Source organism: Dreissena polymorpha, chromosome 8 (assembly GCF_020536995.1).
Source record: "Dreissena polymorpha isolate Duluth1 chromosome 8, UMN_Dpol_1.0, whole genome shotgun sequence".
NCBI classification, from domain to species: Eukaryota; Metazoa; Mollusca; class Bivalvia; order Myida; family Dreissenidae; genus Dreissena; species Dreissena polymorpha.
In genome coordinates this window covers 15,830,655-15,853,260 of record NC_068362.1, presented here as the reverse complement: position 1 = coordinate 15,853,260, position 22,606 = coordinate 15,830,655, and the positions used below count along the sequence as shown (strand labels likewise).

The following is a 22,606-nucleotide window of genomic DNA, read 5'->3' as shown; positions in this document are numbered from 1 at the left end:
GTCTCGGTATCTTAGCAGCATTGTTGTCTTCCGGTTCGTATTTAAGGTATATATGATACGAAGGTTTGTTTATCACACTATTGTTAAAATTACAACAGTCCTTTTACATTCCCTCGTACGAGTTGTTTATAAAGGAAAAGTAGGAATGATATAATAATAGGATAACAAAATAAATTAAAAAAGTAAACAAATGTGCCTTTATCGGGAAATACCTGGCTCGATGCATTTGCGCACATGCCTATCAGGAACGACACTTTCCGCTTCTATGAAATTTTGCGTTTAAAAGATGTTTATTCTAAACGAACGAAAATTCAGTATATGTGGAAAGAGTCACCCCTGATAAGCCTGCGCGGATTGCACAGGCTAATCTGGGACGACACATTCCTTACATTAAGACCCGTTTTCTCAAAGCAGAACTCATATGAATATAGCCCGATTGGTGCAAAAGGTATAATGTGCCTTCTATTTTCAATGTAACATGGTTCCTTTTTGCACCCAGTGAGGCGATATAAAATGTATAAGTATAAAACAATTTGAGATATACAGACTGGCAACATCTGTCACAATAATCTCTTCATTTCAATATTGATGTATGTTACAAAGCAGGTATTTGCAACATCTGGATCAAGTATTAACTTATCGGGATCATCTTAATCTAAACTCGTTAAAGATTGTTTTCAATTGAAAACTTCCAATAATTCCGTATAAATTTTCTAAAATATAAAGTACACGCTTCCATTGTTTAGCTTCTCTTAATGACCGTAACTAGTCATGTATAGCTTAATTAATACTAATCACTAGCCAATGTATACTTGTACATATCAACATTATATTCCAAAATGTCATTTAATTTCAACACATTAATTTCAAAATCCTTATTTGTGTTACCTGCTTGCCAAATATTACTTAGGCTGAATATTTAAGTTAAATAAGACCTTTTCTAAAACGTTTTCTGAATATTATATTTTGTATCTTATGTTTGCACTCCTTGATCAAGCATAGTACAAGTCAGTATACGACATTTTCAAAGTAGAATTCCATTCGAGCCGCGCATTGAAAAATGGTGATTGTTGTATATGCGTTAAGTATCATCCCATATTAACATGTGCACTCCACACATGTTAATAAATAACACTTTCCGCTTTAATGGTATTTTTTTTTGTTTAAAGCAAGTGTTCTCTTAGAGAAAAATCAAGTTTGGGCGGAAAGCGTCTTCCTTATTTGCCTTTGTGGACTGTACAGGCTAATCTAGGAATACCATTTACCCACAATCATTTGATCCCATTTTCACAGAGCGTGGCTCATTTATATTACAGATTGTTGTGTATGCACCGGAAGAAGAACGCTTTAGCCGGAAGTAATGCGCTGTGTATGTTCGTCGTGCTGCACGTGCTTGCCGAATCTGTGTCCTTGATAGGGGCCATTTTTACCTACCAGCTGCCAACGCAGGTTTATAGCATTAATTGAGTTGCCTTCTTGGAAAAGTGTCGTCTCAGATTAGCCTGTGCATTCCGCACCGGCTTATCAGGAACGACACTCTCCTCCTAAAGTGGATTTTCGTTTGCAAGAGACTGCTATAAAACGCAAACTCCATATTAGCGGCAAGTGTCGTCTCTGATTAGACTTAGCGGACTTCACTAGCCAATTTGGGGTGACACTTTACCCGCATGAATTTTACCCATTGTCCTCAGAAAGAGGCTCAACTGGTCAACGTAGTGTTGAATGTGTTATCCTGTACGGTGAAGGCGTATTCCATACAGAGACACAAAACATCGTACAGAAAAGCTCGGCATGTGGAGTTGTTTGGAAATAATAAGCTTTTCAATACATGTCAATAAAACAGACTAACACGTGTTGTATGTGATGGTATAAATTTCTAAAGACGTTACTAGCATGATAAAGCTGTTTCACTATGAGGTCTGCATGTAACACGTTTTGTAACACGTTTCGTAGCACGTTTTGAAACACGTTTAGTAGGACGTTTTGTTACACGTTTTGAAACACGTTTAGTAAGACGTTTTGTTACACGTTTTGAAACACTGTTTTAAACACGTTTTGAAAAACGTTTTTAACGTTATAAACACGTTTTAAAACACTTTTTGTAGCACGTTTTGTAACACGTTTTAAACACGTTTTGAAATACGTTTTGTAACGTTTTTAATACGTTTTGTAGCGCGTTTTGTAACACGTTTTGAAACACGTTTTGTAACACGTTTTGTTACAGGTTTTATAACACGTTTTGTATCATGTTTTGGGGTTTATTGCATGTGCGAAAAGTTTCGTCCCAGATTAGCCTGTGCAGTCCGAACAGGCTAATAAGTAACGATATTTTCCGCTTTAATGACATTTTTCGTTTAACGATATCCTCCTCTTAGCTGAAATCCAGTTAAACTGGAAATTGTCGTTCCTGATTAGCCTGTGCGTACTGCACAGGCTAATATGGGACGACACTTTAAACACATGCATTTTCCCCCTTTTTCATAAAGCACGGCCCATTTATGAATGCACCGGTCGTCACAATCTTGTAAAGGTCACAGACAAACGTACTACAATGAGCAAGCATGGAACATAATTGTTCCATTCGAAGAATAATTACCGTTAATTGAAAGGCAGCGAAATATTCAAAAAAACAATCCCGAATGACTTAACATATATATTATGTTAAGTGAATTGTTATTGTATTTGTTACTTTTATTTTACCACTATTCTTATTTTTTATGATAAGTTACGTGTTGACGATATAATGTTAATAGTCATAGGACGTATATACCTGTACATACATTTTTGTTTACTATTCTAATGGTCAGATATGAATTTCATGATATCGAACTCAGCTTTGATCATCCTTTTGCTTTGCATTGGCCGTTCAAAGGCGATAGACCGTTGTGTCCCGCTGTATTAATGTTTATGCAACGTAGGTATTGTTTTGTGCTGTGTCTGTCAATCGATCACTTTTACAGGGTTATAAACAGATGTAAGAAATATTGGTATAAAGCTTGCTAGTTTCTAGATTTATTTAATAGTTTAAAAAGTACTTTCTTTTTACGAAGATAAATCATTAATACTTTAATTAATTTTTGTTTAATATTGCAGTCAAAATTGTATACATCTTTTAACATGAAAGTGTTAAAGGGACTTGTTCACAGATTTTGATAATATTAAAGTTCGTCATTAAGTACTTGAATTTGATAAATATTAACATCGAGCCTAAGTGGATTCAGAATGAAACAATAGTACAATTTATGAATATATAGTTTACCAAATATGTGACCTTTTAATTACAATACTATCGCCTAAACAACTCGATCATTCGGTAGGTTACCTCAATATCGCCTACACAACTCGATCATTTGGTAGGTTACCTCAAAGGATGCATGTTATACTTTATATCAGCAATACACATATTGTCTGAAAAAATAACGACTGCAAACACTCCAAATTATTCAGGCGATTATCGTTTGTAACGCTTATTAGTTATTATTTTAAATAATAAATTATTGTATTGTAATTAAATGTAAATATGTCTTGTTCTGTGAAAATTGGGCAAAATGATTGTGCGTAAAGTGTCGTCCCAGATTAGCCTGTGCAGTCCGCACAGGCTTACACAGGGACGACACTTTCCGCTTTAATGGTATTTTTCGTTTAAAGGAAGTCATTTTTACCGAAAATCTATTTTAAGCGGAAAGTGTCGTCCCTGATTAGCCTGTGCGGACTGCACAGGCGAATCTGCGACGACACTTTACGCACATGCATCATTTCTCATTTTTCAGAACAAGACTCAAATGATGACGCATACACGAATATGTGCTTTATGCTTGTACGTTATCAGTGTTATTTCGCGCCTGTGCGTGAAGTGTACGTTTGAATCTATAACAAAAACTGCGAATATGTCATTTCGATAATATTTTAACACGTCCCTTTTATACATATCAAACCAATATTTCGGTAAGCCAAACGCGATAACAAATAAATACTTTTCATAGATCCCTACATTTAAATTCGAGTTTAAATATATGTTATCCCTGACCTTATACTCTTTATACATTCATTCAATTCAAAATAAGAGATTGCGACTACCAAGCATAAAATATGTAGTTGTTTACTGTTCGCATTGACAATGTTTGCAATATGTCACGTTTCAGATTGTGTACTCAATTTGCATGACAAGTGCGGCCGTACTGTCCATTATATGTGTCATCAGGACATGCATACGTGACAAACCCAAAGACGGATACGGTAAGATAACCTTGCTGTTCTGATGTCCTGGCAGACATACGTGACAAACCCAAAGATGGATACGGTAAGATAACCTTGCTGTACAGATGTCCTGTTTGACATACATGACAAAGCCAAAGATGGAGACGGTAAGATAACCTTTCTGTACAGATGTCCTGGCTGACATACATTTGAGACTCGGTCTGGGAAAACCGGGTTTAATGCATGTGCGTGAATTTTCCTCCCATATTAGCCTATGTAGTCCGAACAAGCTAGTAAGAGGCGACAATTTTTGCCTTAAGTGGATTTTCGCGAAAGAGTCTTGATTAAACCGTATTTCCACATTAGCCTGTGCGGACTGCACAATCTAATATGGGACGAATAAGGCTTATGAACTTGGTTATGTAAGACATTATTGTTCAAGAGTTTTAACTTGTTTGAGAGTGTCTTTGGTTGTGCAACTAAAAATTGCAAGTTCTCTCTCATGATACAATGTTACGTTATAAATTGAGCAGTGCAGTAACTGACTTCATATTCCAGACTTTTGCGTTGACAAACTGATTATGAAAGACTGGCTTGTACTAAAATTCCGTTTTGGATTAAGCGTTTAAGAATTGTAAATTGTTAGCGTAAAGAGTGGCAAAGTAATAAATGCTGGATAACAAGTGTAAAATGTATACTTACAACTGCTTAAATAACATCTTCATTGTTTTCTACAAATAAAACAACATTTTTGTGAACTTATAAGCTATATACCAGTATATATGTTGCGGTTAACTTATCTCTTAATGTATGATCTGTTTTGATTGTGAACGCATTGGACTTGTTTACACGTCTTACTTATCTCAATAACTGTGTTTCCAGTCAAAAATGTTTGTATCGATAATACTACATGTCCGTTTAGAATGTTATACACTTAACTGTTCATTGCCCATTGTGTTCAGCCAATCCGATTAGTGATAAATTTTGTTTTGTTCGGGGAAAACTGGTTTAAATACATGCGCGTATATGTGTCGTCCCAGATTTGCTTTTGTAGTTCACACAGAAAAATCTGGGACGATGGTTTCAACGTTTATGGAAAAATGTTAATGGACGTTTTATTTAGATCCCTATTTATTTGCTTGTTATCTGTTTCTGGACTTCCAATCACTACTATTGAATGAAATTGCATCATTCAACATGTCGCAATACATTTATACCGTTGACATACCTAACTGTTAAAAAGTATACTCGACCGTATTCGTGATTTAAACGAGCCTTCTGATAAATTGTGAGAAGTTAATCAAATTGTCAAATTGTAGAAGATACTCGCAGAGCTACAAGAAACGCATCAAAATGTTGGCTGTGCCCCGTTGTTCTGTTGTTACCCATCTCTGCATTGGCAGTTACGATATCGCGCACTAATATGCTGCAATTCGTGACAAGGGAGATTACTCATTCACCGCAGAACAACGTAAGTGAGCGTGGTACTGTCTCTTTATCTAACTGCATCTGTAATGTATTCATACTGAGCGAATATTCAGATTCAATGTACATACATAATCATTATTACTACTATTATTATTATTTCTATTATTATCAGTATTATTAGTACTATTATTAATAATAATATATTATTATTATCATATTATAACATTATATTGCCGTTTGTTTTCCAGAGCATGGTACCAATCAAATGGTTGCTGGGATTTTTATTCGGTGTTACGGCCGCAATAACAAAGTTGTGTGGCAAATTCACGGACGTATATATAGCGGTATGCAGGATATTTTAATTGTATTGACATCAACAAGTTTTAAATGATCTAATAACCCCACAAATAAACGTGATATAAATTAACAGAAAAGTCTCAATTAATATGATTTTCCCCAAATATCAAATCATTCTGTTACCTTTAACCAGGATCAATATGTGATCTCCAATTAGAATCAATATGTGAGCTTCAACTAGGATCATAACGAAATATTCAACAAGGATTAAGACGCGACCTTAAAATAGGATTAATGCGTGATCTTCAATTAGGATCAGTTATTGTCATTCAACTAGTATAAGTACGTAACCTTTTACTAGGATCAATACGTGACCTTCAAATAGTATCAGTGTGTGACCTTCAACTTGGATCAGGCAATGACCTTCAACAATGATCGTAAGGTAACTGTGTGGCCTTCAACTATGATCAGTATTGACCTTCAACTATGATCAGTATTTGACCTTCAACTATGATAAGTAATTGACCTTTAACTATAATCAGTATTTGGCCTTCTTCTATGAACAGTATTTGACCTTCAACTAGGATCAATATTTGACCTTCAACTATGAACAGTATTTGACCTTTAACAAGGACCAGTATTTGACCTTCACCTAGAATCATTATGCGACCTTCAACATGGATCAGTACGTGACCTTCAACTGAAATCTGTTTCTGAACAATTGAAGTGTGTGTCCTACAGAAAGCCGTCAAATGTTTGTTTGAAAATAACCTCAACCAAATCAAATATAATTACACAACTAAAACGTGTCATGGTAATGTTGATATCGAAACAAATAAATAATTACAGTTCGGGTGTTAACAGGCATTCAATTAAAGTTTTACAAGGCTGTCATGGTATGTGTACCCCATATGCCTAAGACATAATAAGTACACGGCTGAAATGAAATCGCGCCTGTATAATATTTATGAACTAAATTAAACGGTATAAACTATTTTGTTTCAGTTTACCTATGTGGACACAGGTCAGCGATTATCTAGAGTCCTCATTTTCAGTGTAGTGGGGGATCTTTGCTACGTCATTTCCGTGTACACATACAGTCTCACTAGAGAGTTTGCATTCCTCACTCTGCCGTGGACCTTACCGAGGTAAGCTCATTCAACGCCTCAATGTTTTGGAATCGCTTGAAAACGGTTACCTCATATAGGTCTGAATATATTCGCCACAAGTTCTTGGAAAGGTTAGCCTAATCTAGCTAGGGCATGTCTTATCATGCCTGTAAATTACTTGAAAAAAAATAATTATTTGCGTCGAAATAATTGCCTCAGCTTCTTTAAATAGAAATATATTTACCTACACATAGTCGTTAAACTAGAAATCGCCCTTCTTTATTAGAAACATAAAAAATTCAGGTCGGTATAAATTGACTTAAATTATCGAAGACATTTACCCTGACTTAGTCGTTATGATCGTTTGAATGCATGTGCTGAAAGTGTCATCCCAGATTAGCCTTGCAGTTCCCAAAGGCTAATCAAGGACGACGCTTTCTATCTAAACTGAATCAAGGACGACGCTTTCTATCTAAACTGAATCAAGGATGACGCTTTCTATCTAAACTGAATCAAGGACGACGCTTTCTATCTAAACTGAATCAAGGACGACGCTTTCTATCTAAACTGAATCAAGGACGACGCTTTCTATCTAAACTGAATCAAGGACGACGCTTTCTATCTAAACTGAATCAAGGACGACGCTTTCTATCTAAACTGAATCAAGGACGACGCTTTTTATCTAAACTGAATCAAGGACGACGCTTTCTATCTAAACTGAATCAAGGACGACGCTTTATATCTAAACTGAATCAAGGACGACGCTTTATATCTAAGCTGAATCAAGGACGACGCTTTATATCTAAACTGAATCAAGGACGACGCTTTATATCTAAACTGAATCAAGGACGACGCTTTATATCTAAACTGAATCAAGGACGACGCTTTATATCTAAACTGAATCAAGGACGACGCTTTATATCTAAACTGAATCAAGGACGACGCTTTATATCTAAACTGAATCAAGGACGACGCTTTATATCTAAACTGAATTTTTTCTAGGTAGACACTTCCTTCAATCGAAAAATACCGTAAAATAGGAATGCGCACCTGATAAGCATGAGCGGACTGCAAATACAAATGCCTGTTAGCCTAGTTGTCCCCAAATGAGAATTAATCATTTTTGTTACAGATTGGTCGCTGCAGGAATTGATACTGGCGTATCCTTTTTATGGCAAAATAATGTTGACTATATGAAAACATGTTCAAATAACTAAACATTTTAGAGTTGGCATCTCGGGAACCGAACAGGCTGCGGATAGCTTACAAAACATAGAGGCTAGATTTTAAATAAGAATATCAATAAATGAATAGTATTAAACCAAATATACATAATATTTCATTAATGAATTAAATAAAAAATGTAGTTTTACTAGAAAACAACAGCACCAGCACACTCAATTATATGTCAGTTCCGGTATTCGAACCTGAACGTTTCGTCCTAAAGCCAACGTGCTTCTTTTTAAAACCACTCTGCCACTGAAAAAGAAAATTAATTAAGCAGATTGTTCATATTTCATAATTTGCTTATAATGTATCGTAACCATGGGTGAATACTTCGAACTGTAAAATTCTTAAACTAACTACTGTAACCGTGAAATCAAGCATACGTTCACAGTAGAGAAACGGAATGTAATGAGATTGCGTACATAATAATAAAAAACACGAATACATAATAATAAAAAACACGATTTTCTGTAACGTTCAAATTGAAGAGCTTGTATTCCAACACAATGCCTGTTATTTGATCAATGGTTTTTATAAACATGATTTTTGCATACACACCTATCGTTTACAAACTTATTAATTGGACAAAAACGTCATGTACGAACAAATCCATTGCAAACCTGGTTTATTATTTACCCATTTATGCCTTGTGGGCTCTCCCATCCTTCAAAATTGGAATCAATTTATTTCCAAAATTAGGGATGTCTAGTATATATTTTTTTCTATATTTAGAATATTTCTTACAGAAATTCCTTTAAGCAAACAGCGCAGACCCATATAAGACGCCGCATGATGCGGCGTTTTATCTGGGCCTACACCGTTCGCCAAGGCCTTTTTCTGGACGCTAAGCATAAATGGGTTAATTGTCTTTATCAAGTACTGCACGCTTTATTAGGGTTGCTATTGACAATACATCGCATGCAAAATAGACGCCTTGCTCTGGGGAATCGGGGTTTAATGCATGGACGTAAATTGTCGCCCCAGATTAGCCAGAACAACCGTGATTGAGTACGACACTGTCCGCTTTAAATATTTTTTAACGGAAGATCCTTCTAAACGAAATTCAAGTCTAACCGTAACTTAAACTTTAAACACATGCTGTTTAATAGTTTCCAACAACTTAACAGAAATGCAGATCACCGTGCAACGACTGCTACAAGACAAGTCGAGAAGGAATAGGAAACTGTCGCAGGATGACGCAGAGAAATTGCTTAGGTACATACTAAGTGACACATTAAATAACGTTTTATAATATAACAAGTGTACGAATACGTTTTCCGCGAAGACGTTAAATGTTGCATTCATTTCCATTGGAATAGAACTTGCCGTGTGACCTTAAACTATTTTTTTACTATATCAACATTTTGAACTATTCCTAAAATTTCCTGGACTTCCTCTGGCTCGATATTTTCTTTGGTCACATTAACATCGATGTATCAACAATCTTGTATTTATGGATATTTTATGGGGTTTTCTGAAAAACGTAATGAAGTAAAATACAAAGTTTTTAAGCCAAATATGTTAATATGTAGCCATTGGCTACTTTGACGAATGTCAGAGTGAGCCAATATTGCAATACTTGAAATAATACTTTCTAAATACGAAAGTGTTGATCAAGTCTTTCAGTGTTACATATCAAATAATTTGCAATGATATGTGTTGCGGAGTTATGTCGATCATATATTTATATGTGAATACTGTCGCAGTTCGGACGTGGAGATCTCGAGTGACGGAAGTGAAGAGGTGATCTGGGTCCCGCTGAAGGCCATGGACTACGCCCGTCCTCAGTACTCTGTAGGAACCACTCGCATGCATGTCAGTAATAGCCGTGTCAGTTACAATTAACGAGTCCCCAGTAACTCGTAGGAACCACTCGCCTGAATGTCAGTAATAGCCGTGTCAGTTATAATTAACGAGTCCCCAGTAACTCGTAGGAACCACTCGCCTGAATGTCAGTAATAGCCTTGTCAGTTATAATTAACGAGTCCCCAGTAACTCGTAGGAACCACTCGCCTGAATGTCAGTAATAGACTTGTCAGTTATAATTAACGAGTCCCCAGTAACTCGTAGGAACCACTCGCATGCATGTCAGTAATAGACTTGTCAGTTATAATTAACGAGTCCCCAGTAACTCGTAGGAACCACTCGCATGCATGTCAGTAATAGACTTGTCAGTTATAATTAACGAGTCCCCAGTAACTCGTAGGAACCACTCGCATGCATGTCAGTAATAGACTTGTCAGTTATAATTAACGATTACCCAGTACCCCGTAGGAACCACACGTATGCATGTCAGTAATAGCCTTGTCAGTTATAATTAACGAGGACCCAGTACCCCGTAGGAACCATACGCATGCATGTCAGTAATAGCCTTGTCAGTTATAATTAACGAGTCCCCAGTACTCCGTTGGAACCACACGCATGCATGTCAGTAATAGACTTGTCAGTTATAATTAACGAGTCCCCAGTACCCCGTAGGAACCACTCGCATGCATGTCAGTAATAGATATGTCAGTTATAATTAACGAATCCCCAGTACTCCGTTGGAACCACACGCATGCATGTCAGTAATAGATTTGACAGTTATAATTAACGAGTCACCAGTACCCCGTGAAAACCACGTGCATGCATGTCAGTATTATCCTTGTCAGTTATAATAAACGAGTCCCCAGTACTCCGTTGGAACCACACGCATGCATGTCAGTAAAAGACTTGTCAGTTAAATTAACGACTCACCAGTACCCCGTGGAAACCACGTGCATGCATGTTAGTATTATCCTTGTCAGTTATAATTAACGAGTCCCCAGTACCCCGTAGGAACCACTCGCATGCATGTCAGTAATATACATGTCAGTTATAATTAACGAGTCCCCATTACCCCGTAGGAACAACTCGCATGCATGTCATAATTGGCCTTGTCAGTTATAATTAACGAGTCCCAAGAACGCCGTAGGAACCGCTCACATACATTTCAGAATTTGCCTTGTCAGTTATAATTAACGAGTCCCCAGTACCCCGTAGGAACCACACGTATGCATGTCAGTAATAGCATTGTCAGTTATAATTAACGAGTCCTTAGTACCCCGTAGGAACCACTCGTATGCATGTCAGTAATAGCCTTGTCAGTTATAATTAACGATTACCCAGTACCCCGTAGGAACCACACGTATGTATGTCAGTAATAGCCTTGTCAGTTATAATTAACGAGTCCCCAGTACGCGGTAAGAACCACTTGCATGCATGCCTGTAATCGACTTGTCAGTTATAATTAACCAGTCCCCAGTACTCTGTAGGAACCACACGCATGCATGTCAGTAATAGACTTGTCAGTTATAATTAACGAGTCCCCAGTACCCCGTAGGAACCACTTCGCATGCATGTCAGTAATAGACTTGTCAGTTATAATTTACGAGCCCCCAGTACCCCGTAGGAACCACTCGCCAGAATGTCAGTAATAAACGTGTCAGTTATGACCCTCGTTCTGGGAAAACTGGGCTTAATGCATATGCGCAAAGTGTCGACCTAAAATGAGCCTCTGCAGTCCGCACAGGCTTATCTGGGACAAAACAGTCCGCATAAATTTTATTTGTGCATAGAACAGGCTAATTATTAACAAAAAATATTAAAAGAGGAAAGTGTGGTGTCTGATTAGCCTGTGCTTACTTTCAAGTAAATATAAGGCGACGCTATACGCACGTGCATTAAGGCCCGTTTTTCCAAAGCGTGGCTGTTATGCGTTACGAGTTGCCAAATATTTGATCGCTCCGCCTTCTTAGTTAATATTTTTCATGTCACGGAATGTTACAACGACACGCTGATTGCCAGGTAAATTGGCGGCGATAAAGCGGTCTCTGATTTGAAGAACAGTTAGTTTCGATTGACAGCTTGTGAGTGGTCAATTATGACTTTGATTTTATTCTAACATGATCACAGAGAAATATAAGTTAAGCGTTTCAAATAGGTTAACATCAGTGAAATGTGACCATACATTTTTCCTGTGTCATTGTAACTGTTTTTCTTGGTTCCCGATTTTGACACCAGATAACAGCTACCGCAAAGGATGTCGGCCTCAACATTTATAAACCGGCGTCATTAATTTGTTCTGATGAGTTTCCGCGAAATTATCTACTTATAGTGATATTATGAGCATCTAACAGTATATGCTATGTTTACAGGTGTCTATCGCAAACGTTGTTTATTTTTGGTGTTTTCACTTCATATACACTTATATTTGTTAATGCAAAATCAACATACTAAAACAATATCGCGGAAAGAGAAAAATAATGCATTTGAATATCAAGCGTACTTTCGTTTCGACAACTGACTACAGAAATGATTTGATGTACGATGTGAATCTAAATTTAGATTTAGTGCAGATTCGTTCATACGACACAAAGACACAATTTTGTTTTACGGATCATTTCGGCTTGAAGGACTGGGTGAGTCATGTAAAATATCGAATATAATATATATTTTTTATAAACAACTGGTAGCAAGATGAGTTGAAGATAATTGGTCAGTTGCCACATTTTAACTAACTTTTTTGACCTGTTAATTCTTTTCAGCTCAATTCAACAGTGAAAAGTGCCCATACTATTACTTTAAAACCTTTGAAAAATGTCAACATACGATTGAAAAGCACAACATTCAACAATATACATTTAAAAGTTTCCAAAGAGCATCTCGCGATGATCTTCTATTTAACCACACGGAAGAGGCAGTTTCAACTTAAATTGATGTGGAAACATTTTTTAAACAGACTCTTTCGTGCTTTTGATTGCTTGTAGTTTAATTATTGAACAGTACATTGATTGTCCGCTTATTAAAGTCAGACACATTAATGTCGGTAATTTTTCAAGATTAACCGAAAATATCTTATATATTATTGAAATAACCATGTTTTTTTTATCTTATACATGTTATTTAAGTTTGAAAATAAGCAATTAAACGAAGAAATAAATATAATAACAAGGCTCATGGAAAAGGCACTCGAGCCTTTCTTAGAGAAACTCATTTATCCTAATTCCACACTGATAATCTGTGTAACCAATATTGTTGCATGGTTTCCTTCGTCCTACAGATTATCTCCGACGCAACGTTTTTCTTCCTCGGATAATCTGTGTCGCCGATGTTTTATACTACAAATAACATGATACACCAATGTTTTGTTCTACAGATAATCCCTGACGTCAATGTTTTGTTCTACAGATAATCTCTTAGGGCCGATGTTTTTTCGTACAGATAATCCATCACGCTAATGTTTTGTTCTACAGATAATCTCTGGTGCCGATGTTTTGTTCTACAGATTCATCTTTACGGAAATAGTTGTGTTATACAGATAATATATGAGGGCCGATGCTTTGTTCTACAGATAATCTCTGACGCCAATGTTTTGTTCTACAGATAATATCTGGCGTCGATGTTTTGTTCTACAAATGATTGCTGACGCCGATGTTTTGTTCTACAGATAATCTCTGACGCAGAATTTTTGTTCTTCAGATCATCTCTGACGCTGATGTTTTGTTTTACATATAATCTCTGACGCTCATGTTTTGTTCTACAGATAATCTCTGACGCCGAATTTTTGTTCTTCAGATCATCTCTGACGCCGATGTTTTGTTCTACAAATAATCTCTGAGGGCCGATGTTTTGTTTTACATATAATCCTTGACGACGTTGGTTTGTTCTACAGATAACCTCTAAGGGCCGATGTTTTGTTCTACAGCTAATCTCTGGTTGCGAAGTTTTATTCTACATATAATCTCTGACGCTGATGTTTTATTCTACAGATAATCTCTGACGCCGAATTTTTGTTCTTCAGATCATCTCTGACGCCGATGTTTTGTTTTACAGATAATCTCTGGTTGCGAAGTTTTGTTCTACAGATAATCTCTGACGCTGATGTTTTGTTCTACAGCTAATCTCTGGTTGCGAAGTTTTATTCTACATATAATCTCTGACGCTGATGTTTTATTCTACAGATAATCTCTGACGCCGAATTTTTGTTCTTCAGATCATCTCTGACGCCGATGTTTTGTTTTACAGATAATCTCTGACGGCCGATGTTTTGTTCTACATATAATCCTTGACGCCGTTGTTTTGTTCTACAGATAACCTCTGAGGGCCGATGTTTTTTTCTACAGCTAATCTCTGGTTGCGAAGTTTTGTTCAGCAGATAATCTCTGGTGCAGATGTGCTGCTCTACGGATAACTTTGACGCCGATGTTTTGTTCTACAAATAACAAATTATCTCTGACGCCGATGTTTTGTTCTGCATATAATCTCTGACGCCAATGTTTTGTTCTACAGATTATCGCGGACGCCGATGTTTTGTTCTACAGATAATATCTGATGCCGATATTTTGTTCTACATATAATCTCTGACGCCAATGTTTTGTTCTACATATAATCTTTGACGCCGATGTTTTGTTCTAGAGATAATTTTTGACGCCGATGTTTTGTTCTACAAATAATCTCTGACGCCGATGCTTGGTTCTACAGATAATCTCGGACGCCGATGTTTTGTTCTACAGATTATCTCTCAGGGCCGTTGCTTTGTTCTACACATAACCTGAGACGCCTATGTTTAGTTCTACAGATAACCTCTGAAGCCGATGTTTTGTGTTACAAATAACCTGAGACGCCAATGTTTTGTTCGACAGATAATCTCTGACGCGGATTCCTACGCCGAGAGCACGATTGAGGACACTGCGTATGATGGAGACAGCGAAGACCGAGGGGTCAAGGTCAGAGAGGGCCAAAACTAATCAATAAAATAAGCCTCGTTTTAAGAAAACTGGGCTTAATGCTTGTGCTTAAAGTATCGACCCAGATTAGTCTGTGCGTTCCGCACAGGCTACTCATGAACGACAATTTCCGCTTGGACTGAATTTTTGCTAAAAAGAAACTTTCTCTAAAACAAACATTTCTTAAAAGCGGTATGTGTCGTTCCTGACTAGTCTGTGTGGACTTCACATGCTAATCCAGGACGCACCTTGCACGTGCGTTTAGCCCCGTTTTTCCCAGAACGACGCTCAATGAAATGATTATTGAACCCTGTTTTTCTTAGGTCTGGTGATAATCTACATAAATGTGTAATATCAACAAAGTAAGAGTAATTACGTTTGTGTCATATAGGCCTTTTTGTCTTTTTGTTCATTTTGAGTTTATACATATCTAATATTTGATACATTTGAAATAAAGCCATCGTTTAAAAAACAACTATGATTGATTTTTCAAAAACGCCCATTATTAACATGTACGCATATCGGCCCCTTACATTCACAGCTCTAATTTGAAACGTATATGAATTCTTAATAATAATAGTATTAATATTATTAAGTAATATTAATGCTTCGTTTGACGTAGTGTATATTTTCTTCTTGATTTGTTTATTCCTCCTAAAAATAACAAACTTTTCAGAAGAACCTTTATGTTGATGGAATTTAATAATTCATTAATTAGTCCTAATTATTCAGACCAAAACCTCCAATGGAGCGAGAGCTAGTCGATCGGTCACGCCAGCGTTGACACAACAACAAGAACAACAACAAAAACAACTACAACAACTAAAACACGAACAAAGAAGAAACAACCGATGTAGGTCCTCCATTCACCACTGCAGATGAATACCTTGACAACTAGCCTAAAACGTGTGGACAATCGTCATGAAGATCCCATATGGTTTCATGTGTTGATACCGCTGTCAATTGTTAATTCTCAGAAACTTATCGCAGCCTACATCTTATAGATAACATTTGACCATGTTTCAGTCAATATTCTTTGTTATTTCAATAATCGTGTGTGTGCTTTCTCTTGTTTGACGCGAACTACGCACTTGTATTATGTATGTTGTTGTAAACGAAATAATATCAAATGAGTCGCTGGCCGCATATGGCATAATGTCCATTTTCGCCGGTTGTGGCTAATTAATATTCTTATGACCACGACCACTGATCAAGTAAGTCAAAAATATTAAGTATTTGCAATGAAGACAAATAGTCAGTCTCATTATTGCGCTCGAATGACTGTGACGTTAAGCCTTATCAAAGAGTGTCTTCGTGTGTTGGTCGTTAATTTAACCTCATTATATTAGTGCGTGCTGCTTATAGAACTCGAAAACCGTTTGTATATTTGCCTGTTAACATAGTGTCATTTACTTACTATTAATGCTTCTGAAAAGGTATGCTACCATACCATACGATGCCATACGATCCGATACTATACGATACCATACCACACCGTACAACACCGTACCAGACCACGCCATACCACGCTAATGTAAAGATTTGCCTTAGGTTTATGAATACCAGCCCAGAATTACTTTTTTGAATCGCCCTTTGTACTTGGACGTAAATTCGATGTGTATATCATGCTGTACGCACCGTGAAATGTTGGCTTATATTTCAGACGTATTCGACAATGTATTCTTTAATCTTAAGAGTGCAGAAAAAATTGCAAGAGAAACTGTCTTTTATGCACTCAAGATTTGTCTTTGTATTTCAATAACCTGAGATATTCGCAAACATTCCTTCAAGATAGGTCGAGAAGAAATAGGAAACTGTCGCATGATTTGGCCGAGAGATTGATGATACATATGTGTTGATTATCACATCTATGATATGTTTTAACAACTATAAACATACGTTTGCACCACAGAGTTGCAATAGTTCAAAGACTTGTCATTTTGCATTTTACTAACTTATATATGACGTCTTATTTAGTGAGAAAAAAATTGAATTGCATGTCTATAAAAACCAGCATGCTTTATCCATGGTAGCGATCGTTTAATTAACCTGTTTACAGACTGGCAAAATTTGATCAGACATTGCCGGATCGTGGCAACTTTAATTGTCAAATCGTGATCATATCTGATTTAATCCTTAATTTCCATATACAGACCACGATTGTTGACGTGACGCCAATCGCACGATAGTGTAAACGTAGCATTTGTAACTTCAATACATTCGTCTTTTACCCCTGTGAAACGCGGCTTAGTAGTTATAAATAGTATAAATACTCTAGTTAACAAGATAACATCAATCTGTACGCTTGTAATAACAGACATTTACCTTTGATCAAAAGAATTTAGAGTATTTGACATCAAATTTGATTATGTATAATAGTTATTCCTTAAGTGTATCGGCTAATATTTATTCTTTAAAAGGAATGATTTTATTTGCCTTTACCTGCCCTTTTTTTAATTTAGAATGTTCCACAATATGAGGCACGTGTGGTTGAGATTTATTAACAATAATATATAATCCATTATAATTGTTACCTGGTAGATCACAATTTAAACGTAATAAACATGCACATATACATGTATAGTCTATGTAGTGCACTGTGTATACAATAATTACTCATTTTATTTGGGCATTACACAAGTAATGCTTGAAGGCGAATGCTCTATTTTCATTTTTATTTGTTCGTTAAATCGCGTTATTGATTTAAATACACTATAGAATCAATAGTTATAAGATTTCCATTAACGCTACTATAAATATCTAAATAAGGAGATTGAACAACATGCGTAAAGTGCGCCAAGATTATATTATGGTCGGAATTCGCTTAAATGATGACGCTCTTTTCAGGTCTGATGGGGACGACATACGATACAGAAAGAAAACAAGCGTTATTTACGTAAACTTCCATTTAAGTTAGTATATAGCGAGCTGACATAATAACATGGACTTCAAGAATGCCGTTCAACAATTCGATTTATATTTATCTGCTACTTACTGGCAAATAATATTTTATAATTATACTCCGAATTTCAGACAAGTTTATTTTCCACCTCACCTGAGAGAAATTTCTGCAACCCCGCTTCATTTATAGATTTACCACTGCAGATTCTAATCGTTTGCATCACTCATAACAAAGAACTGCATGGAACTTATACGACATGGCAAATGTTAGCAATTAAGCAATTAACGACAGCAATAAGCATAGAAATAAAACTATAACTAGATGAATAAATATTTAAACAGTGGACTATTCAAACGTAGTATTTATAGTTCATCGGGGTATTTGTTATACTATTGGACATATATTCCAAATCATTTGGAACACTTGACACAAAGTTTACAGCATATTTGTAGAAATACATGAAACCCCTGATCACAATATTGATTGCGACGGACGATGCATTAAGCATTGCAAAGTCAATCATTTGTTAAGATAATTAAAAAGGCAAACACAATGACATAGCAGGTCGATGTTGATCATCGTTGTGTGTGTTTTATTTATTTACAAAGTTGGTGATGCAGTTTTTATGGTATTACTTGGTTACGTACTACTGGGTTTTGGCTGAATAACTTTTAGACATACAACAACCCGCTGTTCACAATATTGAATGCTAAGTATGACGAATTAAGAATTGCAAAGTCAGGCATGTATTACTGTATTATGTATTACTGGGTTATGGCTGAATCACGAACACATCAGTCCACATGTTAGATATGCGACATTACATCCGAAAGATATTTATTCAAATAATCATCATCACCCTTTTTAACCCATTTATGCACAGTGGACTCTCCCATCCTTCTAAATTGGATCAATTTATTTCCAAAATTAGGGATGTCTAGTATATTTATTTCTATATTTAGAATATTACTTACTGAAATTCCTGAAAGCAAACAGCGTAGACCCAGATGAGACGCCGCATCATGCGGCGTCTCATCCTGGGTCTACGCTGTTTGCAAAGTCCCTTTTTCAGGACGCTAGGCATAAATGGGTAATAATTGACTGGTACTTATTTTGCACCAATCATAATTTGATGATCTTCTAATGCGTCTATTGCAATTACGTAGCATATCGTAATTAATATCACGGTCAGAAAAAAGTGCCGTCAATACAAATTGCGTTGCAGAACTCTCTAGACGTACATCAGACGTTCTGGGTGTTAACAACTATCTCTTTATAAGCTTGATCTGGGCATGCGTTTGTTTATAAAAATGTCATCGACGAGCCTCAAACGTGATTTGTGTGCTTCAAGCACTTTACCTGAGTCATTAGTGAGGCGCATTGGTAGGTGATGTTTTTGATGTACCTCGCAGGCCTCCGGGCAATTGTCATAACTTTAATTTACTAATTATATTAACTTTGAAAAACACAAATCCTTTGGGCCAATGTGATGAATCGTTAACAGAGATGTCACATTTTGTAGGGCGTCAGGGTACTATATTTTGATATTGCAAGTTGTTTAATCGATGACCAATTATATCGCTGTTACGTCAATACAATAGGATAATTCCGGGAGTGCGCCTGAACGCGTATCATTCAATTTAACAGATGATCGAACCCGTTTAGAATAACAACATGGAATCAATAAGACAACACTATTGAATACTTCAAAGATAAATATACAATCATTTTAAAATACGGCAAATTTATGTTATTTACAATACTTGCGTAATAATATATCATTTAAAGTCAAAGCGCATTTGTGACTTCGGAACGCCTAGCACCTCACATGACTCCTGTATTAAATAGCTAAATTACTACGATGGAACGCTAAATGTATGTAATAATACCACAATAATGAACGCCTATAACGCAATGCAAATATCGGTACTCAATGAACTGAGGTGATAACAGCAAGCAATTAAAAATATTGAGCAAAATGACCAACAATAATTGCAATAAATGAAAATTGTCAATTATTTAAAAATCTGATTATAATAAAAATAGTCTGTACACATCTTATTAATTTGACCAATGTAACGTAAACATGGCAAATAAACGTCAAGTTAGAAATGCAAAACAAAACAAAGCAACATAGTATACATCGGATTGCATGATTATTTAGTTCATATATGAATTCACCATACATATACCTCTAATTATTTAATAATACATGTACAATTTAAATGCCAAGTAAACTATTTAAATACATGTATATAAAATGCTGAAATAGTATACCAAATGTGATATTTTTTGTCATTGTTTACCGTAAGTGATTGTCTACAATCAGTTAATTATATATATTAAATGATAGACATGTGCTCTGCTTAAAAAGGCATTAAACCGCGTCGCTACGTGGATTGATTGTTCATTTGTTTGTCTGTGTAATATGAAACATCGGCGCCAATATAAATCGTTTGTTAATTTCTGGTTCTCAAATGTTTCATTATTTAATTAGTGTACTCGTTTTACTCAACATTCTCACGATCAAACAAAATAAATTATGTTTCTATCCAAACATTTGAACAAGCTGCGCTTGCGGCAAATTCACCAACATTAAAAATATTCAAAATCTTCGTTAAGAAGATACTTTTCTAAACGAAAAATATATTTCAAGCGGAAAGCGTCGTCCTGATAAGCATGTGCAGACAGCACAGGCTAACATTGGATGACACTTTACGCACATGCTTTAGCCCAGTTTTCTCAGAATGTAGCTTGTATGAACACGTGTCAATAGTAGCGGGTCCGGTCAAACACCCCAAGGTCCTCCATGTTGTTAAGCTCGCGTTGTCGTTCCACGAGGTTCTCGTGCGTCAGATTATGTCTTGTAATAATCCCTTGAAGCTGAAAAATAATCCGGTTCCCTACACCTTCGGACAATAAATAAATATAATACGTAGGTCTAAAAAAACACTTGCTCTCTTGATGTACTGATGGTAATTTCGTTAAAACGACAACTATTATTTATATAATGTGTGATTTGTTATTGATTTTAAATGGATCACGCTAGTCTGTATCCACATATTAGAGTGTGTATTTTTTTTTATCGAACTCCATTAGAAGCAAGTCGATTGAGTTTATTACAATGGCTATTTTTATCACCACCTAAGTATAATAATAAGGTATCGGTTTTTAGGCCGTTAAAACAGGACCATGGGTCCCTGGGGACAGCGATATAATAAAGATCTGTTAATTGCCAGCAGCATCATACGTATGACCTCCCACGCTTCAAGAATGGGGCCGTCATTTTTCAAAGGTGAAAAGGTATTCGATTATATCTATGAATGAGCATCTCTCAACAACTTGATCATACATTTACTCTGCTCATTGATAAAAGTGTATTCATTCAGAATGATACTTGCCGGAAGAAGTTGTTTTATATAAACTGCATAACATGTCCCAGTTATAACATTCCAGCTAAGATTTCTGATCGATCAAATATTTTTGTTTGTTTAAAGCAAGTTCAAGGCTGTCAACAATTTACATGTGATTTTACAACTCATGGTCTGCACTCACGTATGTTATAGAAGAATGAACAGTTCAGCACAGTACTAATCTAATATGTTCGCAAGCAAAGTTAATACAATTGTTGTATGCATGTACAACATGTGTTGTTTTCCTCCAATAACCATCACGCTAATTCATTGAACAATTTAATAGAACAAATACGCCATACCAATTTCATATCCAGTACAGCCACTAAAAACACTGAAACTGCTATTTGAAGACAATTTCGCTATTGTACAACCCATGCCACGCAGTTAGGAAATACGGTACCTGTCCGAAATGGTCTACAACCGGAAGATGACGAATGCCCATGCTGCGGAACAAGTTGAACACTTTTGGTACAGGTGTCTCCGGATACACCGTGTAAGGTGTTGAGTTCATATACGGACGCACGTCCTGTAAGCATATTAACACATTTATGCCTATCGTCTATAAAAAAAGCCTAGGCAAACAGTGTAGACCCAGATGAGATGCCGCATGATGCGGTGTCTCATCAGGGTCTGCGCTGTTTGCTTAAAGGACTTTCTGTAAGAAAAATTCTAAATATAGAAATATATATACTAGACATCCCTAATTTTGGAAATAAATTGATCCAATTTTGAAGGATGGGAGAGTCCTCTAGGCATAAATGGGTTAAAGCATATTTGCAATTGCTTTCAAAGAATAATATATCAGTAGCGGGAAATCATTTACAGAAGAGTTTGTGGAATTCATTTAAAGTTTTCATTTAGGGCTAAGTGGTGGCATACTAAACAGTATCTCTTAAATGATGCCTGATATCATTTCTCACTAGCCTAACAGGGACTGCTGGTAAAATTCAATTAAGTAATTTACCAAATATGGATAACATTTAATTACCAACAGTACCAAATAAAAAAAAATGTATACCGTACGTACCATAATACACTGACTTTTAGATATCGCTGTACCGGAAATGTCTGCGATGTCTGGATACCGTGGGTAGTCCTCCGTCAGTGTTGTGTACGGAACCATCGGCTGAGTGTCCGCCTTTACATTCAAGTATCGATTACTATATGAGCCTCGCTTATGGAAAACAGGGCTTAAAGCATATGCGTAACGTGGCGCCCCATAATAGCCTGTGCAGTTCGCACTGGCTTAGCATGGACAGCACTGTCCGCTTTTATCGTATTTTT

The 22,606-nt window shown here is 36.2% G+C and overlaps 2 protein-coding genes across 3 annotated transcripts in view; one reads left to right on the top strand and one right to left on the bottom strand.

The window, feature by feature from the left end:
- Positions 1 to 16,915, top strand: part of LOC127842944 (uncharacterized) — a 17,479-nt gene extending 564 nt beyond the window's left edge. The window contains exons 1-11 of one of the 2 annotated variants that reach the window (XM_052372742.1): positions 1 to 46; positions 1,317 to 1,449; positions 4,143 to 4,236; positions 5,517 to 5,668; positions 5,874 to 5,969; positions 6,928 to 7,070; positions 8,164 to 8,191; positions 9,394 to 9,473; positions 9,965 to 10,073; positions 14,921 to 15,004; positions 15,737 to 16,915. The exon at positions 1 to 46 is cut by the window's left edge and continues 564 nt beyond it. In XM_052372742.1, coding sequence (XP_052228702.1) covers positions 1 to 46; positions 1,317 to 1,449; positions 4,143 to 4,236; positions 5,517 to 5,668; positions 5,874 to 5,969; positions 6,928 to 7,070; positions 8,164 to 8,191; positions 9,394 to 9,473; positions 9,965 to 10,073; positions 14,921 to 15,004; positions 15,737 to 15,886 — 1,115 coding nt within the window. In that variant the 3' untranslated portion in view covers positions 15,887 to 16,915. Of the gene's footprint in view, positions 47 to 1,316; positions 1,450 to 2,925; positions 2,975 to 4,142; positions 4,237 to 5,516; positions 5,669 to 5,873; positions 5,970 to 6,927; positions 7,071 to 8,163; positions 8,192 to 9,393; positions 9,474 to 9,964; positions 10,074 to 14,920; positions 15,005 to 15,736 lie in introns of those variants that run through there. The other variant, XM_052372743.1, reaches the window with a different exon arrangement.
- A 2,688-nt stretch (positions 16,916 to 19,603) lies between these two features.
- The window catches only part of LOC127840344 (H(+)/Cl(-) exchange transporter 6-like), an 88,462-nt gene continuing 85,459 nt past the window's right edge, over positions 19,604 to 22,606 (bottom strand). Inside the window, exons 16-18 of the mRNA XM_052368752.1 lie at positions 22,350 to 22,460; positions 21,723 to 21,848; positions 19,604 to 20,789 (exon numbers count right to left, since the gene is read on the bottom strand). Of these exons, the coding sequence (XP_052224712.1) occupies positions 20,676 to 20,789; positions 21,723 to 21,848; positions 22,350 to 22,460 (351 nt within the window). The 3' untranslated portion in view covers positions 19,604 to 20,675. The remainder of the gene's footprint in view (positions 20,790 to 21,722; positions 21,849 to 22,349; positions 22,461 to 22,606) is intronic.